Source organism: Anoplophora glabripennis, unplaced genomic scaffold (assembly GCF_000390285.2).
Source record: "Anoplophora glabripennis isolate ALB-LARVAE unplaced genomic scaffold, Agla_2.0 scaffold1129, whole genome shotgun sequence".
NCBI classification, from domain to species: Eukaryota; Metazoa; Arthropoda; class Insecta; order Coleoptera; family Cerambycidae; genus Anoplophora; species Anoplophora glabripennis.
In genome coordinates, this window is record NW_019417345.1 from 33,195 (window position 1) to 45,397 (window position 12,203).

The 12,203-nt window shown below is 32.9% G+C and overlaps 1 protein-coding gene across 1 annotated transcript in view; it reads left to right on the forward strand.

Moving 5' to 3' along the window:
• Positions 1-12,203, forward strand: part of LOC108912900 (fatty acyl-CoA reductase wat-like) — a 35,204-nt gene that overhangs the window by 11,173 nt on the left and 11,828 nt on the right. Inside the window, exons 4-6 of the mRNA XM_018718316.2 lie at positions 695-778; positions 1,126-1,234; positions 8,672-8,914. Coding sequence (XP_018573832.2) covers positions 695-778; positions 1,126-1,234; positions 8,672-8,914 — 436 coding nt within the window. The remainder of the gene's footprint in view (positions 1-694; positions 779-1,125; positions 1,235-8,671; positions 8,915-12,203) is intronic.

Consider the following 12,203-nt stretch of genomic DNA (forward strand, 5'->3'; position numbering starts at 1 on the left):
TTGCAACTTTTTATAGCTTCCAAGATCTATGTTGTGATTGGCACTTAACGTTGACTTGAGCATCGAAAAAATCGTCCACAACGTCGAAGATTTATATTTCTTAGATAGTTCTTCAAAATACACCATTACTGCGTTTTCTGAGAAAGTTTGGACATTTTTGGCTAGTCGCCAGTCCATAAATCGGCTTAACTCAGCTTCATATCTGCTTCTGGACTTTGTGGGCAGCAGTTCCGAACATATTTCGCTTGCTTTCTGTAAAATCTCTTCAGAATCACACATTTTCACACCCAAACTTCAGGAATTCAAGAATTTTTGAAGTATCTAATCAACAAAATAAAGGAGCCGTGACGGTTGCTATGAAACTCGGCCAACTTGAAACATTGCATAATTTGGGTGACAACATCAAACAAAAATCACAATCTGGAGACGCGTGTGCAAAGATGACATAACCGTGTGCAAAATGTTTAGCACACGGCGTGTGCAAAATACCGTTTTCAGAGCGTGTTTTCCGTGCGCAAATCCCCCTTTTACAAGGCAGCATCAGAATTCAGTACATCAATGAAGCATCTACCTTTCTAACGCATACCTTACTAGAAATTCTATTTTTGAAAAGTGTTTCGGAACGCACATTATATTATCAACACCACAAAAGTTATGTTGCTTGAAACTTTTACCACTGATGTTTAAATTGCAGTTGTTCCGTCTTTAGACGAACCAATTCCTGGCTGGATTGAAAACTTCAATGGCCCAGTAGGTCTGCTCTGTGGTGGAGGAAAAGGTGAATAGAAAATTATATTTAACATTACTATGATTAATGTCAAGATTTGATCAAACGAAATTTTTTTATTTGTTTGGATTTCATTAACTAACACCGTTTTCGCTTATTTCAATTTTTTTTGTAAAGGAAAATAATTTTTCAAAAAATATTGGTATGTCTAAATAATGGACGTGAATTGAATGAAACAAAACAATAGCGGAGCAAATATATTATATTTTTTTATCAAATTATTTCCAATCTGTGGTGGTTAATACTTTGAGAAATTACATCGATTTTGAATAAAAGCAAATATTTATTAATAAAGCATATTAAAAGATACTAACACCTGTTTAATATTATATTTCTAGGTGTATTACAAACATGTTATGGAGAAGAAAATTCCACTTTTGATTGGATTCCAGTGGACATTTTAACAAAGTTGTTAATTCTGATTACCTACGAAAAGGCATTATCTAAGTAAGTGTCTTTAATATTAATTTTAAACATTTTATTGAAAAAATATAATTCTTCAGAAATCATTCCTTATAAGATCTAGAAACAAATCCCAACGCTGAAGAATTATTTAAAATTTCTAAATATACAGGGTGTCCCATTTTTATTCTGAAAAAATTCAGGAAAAGGTAGATCCGATAAAATTAAAGGGACTTTTTTTATTTCGAAATCTGAACCCTTTCCGAAATACAGGGTGTTGTAGTTGATTTTTTTTTTATTTTTTGTTAATATCTCTTAGAGTTATAAATCAATTATTCTCAAATTTTTTGTGGTGAATGTCACAGTGCACTAATACTAATACACAAAATCTCAGCTGAACAGAAAGGGCCAGTGGAGTGCATTTTGCTCTTGCCGATACCTTTTATAAAAAATATGTGTTACGCCACTGACTGATCTTCAAATTAATAAGTAGTTTCAATTGTCCGTACACTGCCGGCCCTTTGAAGGTGGACGATTTATTTTTCTAATGTGATATGGTCTACTTTTTATTATGACATGTTTTTATATGTCAGTGTCATTATTAGTAATTTGCATTCAAGATGCCGCGTTTAACGCGTAGATGTAGATCATCCGCGTCATTGCGGATGATCTACATGTATGCAAGAATAGCATATTTAAACTCAAGGAAAAATGGATTGCGGAGGGTCACGTACGTTATGTTCACGGAGGTGGACGTCGAAAAGTAAGCACCACCTAAGAATAAATCCTTTTGACATCGCAGTAACGGCTTCCCTTAAAACGAATTTTCCTGGATCAGTGCGAACTGCAAGGAAGCGTGTGAAAGATTCGGGACTGAAGAATTATATGGCCGCAAATATAGTTGCTTTGACTCCCCAGATAAAAAACAGAGGTTAGAGTTTGCAAGACAATGTGTAGGAAGCCCAGACAACTTCTGGGTGAATATTATATTTTCGGACGAAAAAAGTTTTCAGTCTTGCTCCGATGCTTCAGTCCGTGTCTACCCACCAGAGATTATAAGGTTTTCGGAGCCTTTATGTGAAACCCACACAGCGCAGCGATGGATTCTCCATTAACGTTTGGGCTTGGATAAGCTGCCAAAGTCCTGATGTTTGTTGTGACTATGCTGTATCCTCAGAATTTCTTTTTCAAGCAGGATAATTGTCGTCAGAATGGTTCATTGATAACAACATCGATGTTTTACCTTGGCCCTCAAAGTCCTGGGGATATATGGAGAAAAAAATTTACGGCAGAAACTTCCGTCCAGTTAACGTCGAAGAACTTTGGGAGGCAATTGAAAACGCATGGGATAACATCACTGAGGATTATAACAAGAACATTAATTTTATTAATGCCATGTAGATTGCAGTGTTATAGACAAAAATGGTGCATGGACAAAATACTAACTTTACGAATCGCGTTTTTTTTTTGACTACAAAAATTGTTTCATTTCTAGATCTCGCTGACGGCGAATGAATGGCCGTTAGAATGTATAACATATTTCAATATTAGAAAAATAAATCATTTGCTACCTAATTTGGATTTGTTTTGCTCACTAGAACTAGTATGATAGACACATATTAAATTTGACATAATGACAGCCGATTTGAACCTCACATTTTCAAGTCAGCTTCACAAAGGCCAATTATAGACAATTTGCTTATAAGAGTCGTCCACTTTCAAAGGGCCGGCACTGTACATTGTTCTGCCAAAAAGCATTCGTACGTTTTCTCCATAATAGGCATCATTACGAAGTAAACTGACATTTTATAAAATCATTCCTGATCTTAATTTTAGCAGAACTGTAGCAATCAACAACTGAAACGCTCAACTCAATCTCTATTCCAAAATTTTCCAAAACAACGCGAAGATCATGTTCTAGAAAATCTAAAAATCCATCGGAATTTAAACGTTGAGACAAAAATACAACACCAACCGGTTCTCCAATAATAAAACCCATCCAAACATTCACACTAAATTCATTTTGAAATGATGACGGCCTAATAGCATGCGGGTTTTCATGTTGTCACAAGTGTAAATTGTGATGGTTCACAACGCCTCGCCTCGTGAAACACGCTTCGTCTGTCCACAGAACCTTAGAGACAAAATCAACATCATTTTCGATTTGATTTAATAACCAACAGGAGAAATTCATTCGATTCTGCGCATCTCCAGGATGCAAATTTTGAACCTTTTTAAAATGATATGCATGTTGATGATCTTTTTAAGAGTTCACCTATACTACTGGTACAGTTTCAGGAATCAACATCACAGATAATAGTCAATTATCCAGGAATGTGATTTAACATTTTTTAGATAAGGAGTACTGAAGCCAAATTAAAACAAGGTGAGCGCTTCAGTTGTTGATTAAAACAATTCTGCTAAAATTAAGATGGATGATTTTATAAAATGATGTCGGTTTACTCCGTAACGGTGGTTATTATGGAGAAAATGTAAGAATTCTTTTTGACAGAACAATGTACGGACAATTGAAATTACTTATTATTTTGAAAATCAGTCAGTGGCGTAACACATACTTTTTATAAAAGTTATCGGCAAGTGCGAAATGCACGCCACTGGCTCTTTCTGTCGAGCTGAGATTTTGGGTATTAGTACTAGTGCACTGTGGCATTCACCACACAAAATTTGAGAACAATTGATTTATAACTCTAAGAGATATTAACAAAAAATGAAAAAAAAAATAAAACTTCAACACCCTGTATTTCGGAAAGGGTTCAGAAATTTATAAGTTCCTTTAATTTTATCAGACCTACCTTTTCCTGAAAATTTTCAGAATAAAAATGGGACACCCTGTATACGTATTACTTATACGGATTAAAAGTGTTACTGCCGAGGTACCTATACAGGGTAGTTTACGAGACCACTAGGTGAAATTAGCCTAATAACTTGTATCAATGCACTATTAATTTTATATTATTCATTTCACAGAATTTTTATAAAAATATTAATTATATTTCTGTTATAATTTCGGTGGTTCTGTAGCACTTATGAAAGAGCGACCCCTGCTATAGAGTAAAGGTAACATTCATTAGACAAGATGTCACTGAAAATAAAATTTTCCTTTATGAACATAACTGTCTTTAGCCACTATAGGGAGAATCTTAAGAGAAAGTGCCGAGTTACAGGCTCTAAACAATGATGACGGTAAAGTAAAATTTAGTTGTCATAAAAAATTCATACAAAAACGAGCATACCAGTACGGGAACAAATGGATATTAGAAACATCATTTATAATTTTCACAAAACGGAAGGATGTCTGTCGAGTTACAACATTAACAAAATTAAAAATGCATAATTACATACCTGCAAAACGAAATTCGAGTTGATGTGGTAGTAGAAGACTTGATTATAACAGCTTCCGATAGTGAAAGTTCTATTGATGAAGATGATTTCGAAAATTTATTAGATTAGACAATAGCGGATTAGTATACAAGGTGTCCCACCAGGAATCTCCACTCTCGATATCTCGGAAGGTACTGGTCCGATAAATCTGAAAATTTGGCAAACTAGCAAAGGCAGTAGGGCCAAATATTTCGACCTTTATAGCACTTCCGGGTATACCAAAACTCGAAATTAACTCTTATTTTAAATAGGACACCCTATATATTATTATATTTTCGGATTCTACTTGAAATTAGAAAGTCACTTTATTAAATATTCCCTATATCTAGTAGTTATAGATTTTGAGATACTAATTTTTTAAGAAAAAATTTGGCAGATGCAAAGTAACTCTGTTCAGGAGAGTGATATTAAGTGGATTTTTGGTACCTGTAAAGGGCATAGGCAAAACTAGATCATGATATATCAAAATATTAAATCGTTTAATACTAGGTTTTTCATTTTTGCCGTTACATTGTGATAATTGTTATCAAATTGGTCACGACCAGAAACAAAAACAATTAAATAACTTGACATTTGTCAAGTTAGTTGTCAAATTATTGTTGTGTCTGTAATAGTTTTTACCGAAAATTTAAATAAAAATGCCTGGGGATCGTTTAAATGATACTAATGAAGTTTATTTTAATTTGTTTATATGTATATGGACAAAGTAATTTCAAGAACATGTAAAGAACTTGATGCCCGACATCCAGAAAAACGAAGACCTTCACGAAATACAGTAAGAAGACTAGTAATGAGTTATGACTGAAAATGTAGCAAAGGAACCTACAGAGCTATTTCCGTATTTTCATCATAAACAATACCTAGGTATTTTTTTAATTCTGTATTAGTTTTTAAGTATTAAGTATAAGCGTAAGCTTTATCCACAAATTGCCTTCATGGTTCTTCGTTTTTCTGGATATCTAGCAGCAAATTCTCTACATGTTATTGAAATTAGTTTGTCAGATTTTCCATAAATATCAAACAAATTAAAATAATCCTCATTAGTATAATTTAAACGATCTCCAGACATTTTGATTTAAATTTTCGTAAAAACTATTGTAGACACAACAATAATTTGACAATTAACTTGACAAATGTCATGTTATTTCAATTGTTTTTGGAATGTTTCTGGTCATGGCCAATTTGATAACAGGTCTGATAAAAGAAAAACTGTCCAAAAAATAGAAAATTGCAAATATCTCTAAAAGTAGTAATAGCAACCCTAACAAAGCTTAGTAAAAAAATACAGAGTGTTCCATTTAAGTTAACAAAGTTTCGCTGTTTCAAGTTATCAAAATGTAATAGCAAAAATGTTTTAATTTGTTGGTATACCATAATTTAGTATGACCTATGCCCTTTACAAGTATCTACCAAAAATCCACTTTATATCACCCTTTTGAATTGTGCTATTTTGATATATTATTTTTCAAAAGATATGTTGATGATCGCACTTCCCGAAGATAAAATTGACAATATTTGAAATGCATTTAACAAATCCTAAATTACAATTTTCCATTGAAATTTAACCTTAATATCACCCTCCTGATTTTGTGCTATTTTGATATATTATTTTTCAAAACATATGTTGATGTCGCACTTCCCGAAGATAAAATTGACAATATTTTTAATGCATTTAACAATTTTCATTCTAAATTACAATTTACTATTGAAATTGAAAACAATAACAAAATTAACTTTATTGATAAATAATAAAATTTTAACTAAATGGTTCACAAAACCTACTTCATTCGGTAGATATTTAAATTTTAATTCCCACCATTCTATAACATAAAAAAGTATTGTTATTGGTTTAATTAATAGAGCATTGCACTTTAACCAGTTATATTTACCGACCTCATCAATAAAGTAAAAAATATATGACAGAATAATAATTATCCACCCAAATTTTTTAATAAAATTATTAAACAAAGAATTTCTACTTTCTATTATAAATCAAGAAAGAAAGAAACCGTAGTCTCTAATTAAAATTTTGTTAATTTTCAAATATTTCATTACCATATAATTATACAATGTTTAATCCGAAAAAAAAATATTTTATTTAAATTTATTTTATCCGACAATATATCTGTCGTTCATACATCGTTTAACCAATTAAAAAAATTATTCATACCTTTGAAAAGTAAAACTCCTGTCTCATGTTGTATTCTCTATTCCATGTAATGATTGCAATGGTCAATATGGTACGACTTCACAAAATTTAGAAAACAGATTAAAAGGTCATAAATATACAAAAAACTGTTTAATAGCTCTTAATAAACAAATGAAAGATAAAAACATTCACTTAATTTTGATCAAACTAAAATTTTAGTCAAAGAACCAAATTACAACAAAAAACTAATTCAAGAAATATTAGAAAGAATAAAAGTAGTATTAATAACAAAACTGGTATTAAAAATTTAAGTCATATATGTTTTAATTTAATTAAATAAACGTAATTATTTTTAATAGATTTATTCACAAACTGTCTTTTTGGTAAACAATCCACTTTTTATTTTTTTTTGTTTTCTGCTATTTTATTTTCCTGGCAGAATGCCAGGAACGGACTATGCCCAATGGTTAATCACCCAGAATTTTTGCATAGATAACAATCGCAATCTGCATGTTGTATCAAAAATAACTTCCATGAATAATTGGCCAACAATAATACCCTCTTGGTTCGTCTCGGTAAAATTAACAGTTTAGGAAATATTTGTGATTTTATGTCACAGTGCACATCAAGCGGCGCCTCCTCCATTTTTTGTTTTTAAATAATTGACTTGTAATGTACGTGAAAATTGAAACTTTTTTGAAAAAGTTCCCGATCGGGTGACAAATAAGAACAAAAAAAGTTTAGTGTACGNAAAAAAATAATTTAAAAGAAAGAAAACTATCAAAATACATATTCACTATATGTATTTTGATAGTTTTATTTCTTTTATATTATTTTTTTAACCTTAACTTATTCTTATTTTGTTTTTCTATATTGTGTTGTCTAAAGTGAGTTTGTCAAATTTTGTTAGTAAAAATAACATTAGCAGGCAGTAAGATTTTCTAGGCTCTTATTTAAAAAATATGTACGATTCTAATATAGTAATTATGTCCAATTAAAAATTAAAAACAAAATCACAAATACTTCCTAAACCGTTAATTTTACCGAGTTGAACCAAGAGGTTGTTATCGTTGGCAAAATCTTCAGGGAACTTATTTTTGATACAGGGAGATTGCGATCGTCATCTATGCAAAAATTCTGGGTTGTTAACCATTGGGCATAGTCCGTCCCTGGCATTCTGGGCATACTGAAGTTTCACTTACAACGTTAAAAACAAGCTGTACGTATATGTTATCGATGACCAAATTTGCATCATGCTGACGTTTATGGTTTAGAGAGTGTAAATAAAAATAACTTTTTAATTTTCTCATTTGAGGGCCCGTAACTTGTTAACGAAGGCCCGTATGAAAAAAATTTATATGAAGAACTGATATTATTTTGACCTCATCTATCTATACTTTTTTTGTACCGGGACACCCTGTATATTAATCTTCTGAAAATAACGCGGAAAATTTCAAGGCACGCCGCCGTAAATTGTTACTGTAGATCCGATAACAGAACTTTATTGGCTTATTCTTTTCTTGGAATTCTATCTCAACAAATATTGTACGGACACTGTATTTAGCGTGATATAAATATCATTGAGTATTTCATTTAATTTTTTATTAAAAGTTGTGCCTAATGGATGAACTTGTTGATATGTTGTTAATCCACGACGAGTGCCAGCAAAATGCTGCAAATGCATCGTGTCGTTGTACAGAATGTTTTCCGCGGAAGTTGTGGTTCGCAACTGGATTAATAAATCTAATATGTGCAGTTCGCAGACCGTTGCGGAGTCCTACATTAACCGGACCGTAGCCTGAGTTTCCATATAGTCCTTTACTTTTTTATTACAGTTCACATATGCTGCAACATTAACCAACGCAAATATACTCCATTAATTAGCGACTAAAATCAACAGTATTAAAAGGTTACCTTTAAATTCATTTCAGTGACCCGGATGAAATTCCAGTATACAACACTGCTGCTGGTGAGAAGACGGCATTGACCTACAAAGAATTAATGGATTATGGCCGAAAAACAATGTGGGACGCACCGTATCCAAATTTATTTTGGTATCCCTCAGTTGCAATGGTAAATAACTTATACAAGTTTTATGCATATTTTCTTTTATATCATCTGATACCTGCATTAGTTGCTGATGGTTTACTAAAGGCTTTTGGAAAGAAAACAATGTAAGTAAATGGTCTAACGTCATTATGGTGCCCTTCCTATTTCATAATATACAGGGTGTCCCGACACGTCAGATTACTTCTGAGAAGTGATAGAACACTTCAAAATAAGAAAACATTTTATATACAGGGTGTTTCAGGATTAAGTCGACAAACTTTAAGGAGATATTCCTCATAAAAAAATAAGAAATAAATCAAGTAAAATTTTTTTTCCTGAGACGCTTCATTTTCGAAATATTAGGGCGTTAAAGATTTAAAAATAAATTCGAATTTTTTAAATAACTTCTAAATGAAGAAGGCTATTTAAGCCAAATTTGGCATGACACATCTTCTTATAAGATACAATTTTTCTATAGAAGTAGAAGTCCCGCAAGCAACCAGTGGCGAAGTTAAGGGGACTTTTAGATAGAACAGTTTGTTATTGACAAAAAGTGTACATTAACTTTTTTTTCTAACTCTTATAGTTTCATGGCAAAATTGATTTTTCGGAAGGGTGCTTCTGGATTCTGTCGATAAACTTTAGGAAGACGTTCCTCATAAAACCTAAAAAAATATAGTACCTATTAAAATTGGTCTTAGTCTCGAGTATGTGTGAGTCAAATAAGCCTTTTTGTCTCCCCTTCCCTTGGGTTTAACCAATAGTATTAAAATTATTTAGGAGATGCTTCGTTTTTGAGATATAGGGTGTTTTTTTTTGAAAAAAAAATGATGAAAACAATAGAAATATTTAAGTACCTAACATCTAATGTGACTATGTCGTAATGCGACAACGTAACGACCCTTGCAATACTCCTAAATTTTTTCAGGCGGTTTGTAGTCACTTCATTTACTTGTGTTGTGTACTTTTAAATAAAATAAGATGGCAAACAATACATGAAAATTTATTTGTAAATTGAAACAACCAAAAAATTACCAATTAATATTATACCTAGACAAAGCGAAAAGTGAATCAAAAATGAAATGATTTAAAAAATATTTTGTTCAAAATGGGCGCCTCCGGACTGTAGACAAGCACGACATCTTCTAATTATGGAGGTAGTGGCCGATCGACACTGAATTGGAGTTAATTCTCGACACGCTTGGACTATTCGCTGTCTTAGATCTTCTAGGGTATCAACTGGCACCTCGTAGACTTTTTGTTTAACAGCACCCCAAACGAAATAATCCATCGGTGTCAAGTCCGGTGAACGTGCGGGCCACGCTGCAGGTCCTCCACGACCAATCCATCTCCTGGGATAATTAATGTTTAACCACTCCCTAGGACCTCTACCAAAATGGGCAGGACAACCATCTAGTTGAAACCAACTGTTCATTCGAGTATTAAGCGGAACATCTTCTAACAGATCTTGAAAACCATTTTCAAGGAACTCGGTAAACATGTCAGCATTTAACCGATGCGGAAGGAAGTAGGGACCAACTATAGTGTTGTCCAACACACCCAACCATACGTTACATTGGAATTCATGCTGAAAACTATGTTCCCTTACCGCCCGTGGATTCTCGTAGGACCAAATATGGTTGTTCCTTTGGTTTAAAATTCCCCTTCGAGTAAATGTTGCCTCATCTGTCCACATTACTTTTTGCGTAAACTGATCATCATTCTCTGCTTGGTTTAACATCCAGTCACAAAACACGCGCCTGCATCGTATGTCCTGAGGCAATAAATGTTGCACACGCTGGATATGGTACGCATGGCGTCCATCAGCCCGAAGAGTCCTCCAAATGGAACTTGACGAAATACCTAGCTCATAGCTAGATCTTCTGACACTCGTGGATGGATTTTCATCGAAATGGTTTAAAATAGTATTCGATCTTACTTCGTCCTGAAGTGGGGCAAAATGTCCATCAGCATAAGTTGGAATACCGAAAGACCTAGTTTGTCTGAGACGACTGAATGTCGTTGAAAATGTTTCCTTTGCTGGTAGTCTGCGATGAGGAAATCTTACTGCATATTCACGGCGAGCCGTCGTGGCATTTCCATCACAAAAACCATAGGTATACAAAGACCATATCAGCATATTACATGTTTCGAAAATATGGACGGCATTAAGTATTAAACTTATTTTTATTATTAATTTGAACGTTTTATCTAATGGTTAATTTATGCAACAATTCGCAAAATAACATTTAAAACGTCAAATTAACATTGCTTGGCAGCAGCCTACTCCAAAATTTTTGTTGAGGTTCATTTTAAAGTTTATCGACAGAATCCAGAAGCACCCTTCCGAAAAATCAATTTTTCCATGAAACTATAATAGTTCAGACGGTATCTGTTTCAAAAAGCCATATTTGGGTGAATCGTATATCCACGGAGATTTTTGGCTTTTTGGCTTCCAAATATAACTAGAAATAAAAATTTTTCTATGCGCATAAAAAAAACGTGGGCTTAACTTTTGGCGGCACAAAATTCGAAAAATGTCATATTTTTCTTCCTATTTAATTATGTATCTTTTCAAGAGTTGATTTTAGGCGAAAATGGAAGAGGTAAAAAATGTTTGCGGTTAAATTTTTTACAGAACACGTCAAGTTACAAATCGAATGAATCATTTATGGTAAAAATCGAAAAAATCGCAAAAATGGGGTTAAAAAACAATACTTTACAATACAATTTTCTTTAGGGTATTTAAATTGGGTATAGGACCTTTATATTTGGCTCAAAAAAACTTCATGTTATGTAGAATTATCACAACAAATTTCATCAAAATCGGTTCGATAGATTTTGCATAATAATTTTGCAATTCAGATTTTGAAAAAAAAATTGCAAATTTTCAAAATTTTGCACAGTAAAAACCAAGGCCCTTAAATACTTGAAAATTAATCACATATAGAAGGGCTCTCAAGCTTTCAAACTTTTGTTGAAAAATTCGAATTTGTCAATTAGGAGAGCTGTGGCGCTTGTTTAAACATTTGTCGAATTTTTGTACTTATAAACAATTAGAACTTTGTGAATATTCAATCAAATCAAATTTTTTAAAGCAGGTTTCAAAAGTTCTTGGAAAGACGCTTCTTTAAAAAAAAACAGAACGATTGGTCAATTGGTTACATAGTTATAGCCGATTCAATTTCGAGCAGGCCGAAGAGGCCGCGCCCTCTGCTTCCCCCACCACCACCACCCGTACGATTTTATTGAATTTCTCGCTTGCATGAAAAACTTTAAACACGTTTTAAAGTAGGTTGCCAATGAAGAAAAGTATTGTAATCTTAGACCTGGTAAGTACTCGGAATACCGAAGGTATTTTTCGAAAAATTAGCCCGGATGTCCCAGTACATTTAGTGTAAATGACGGCTATAA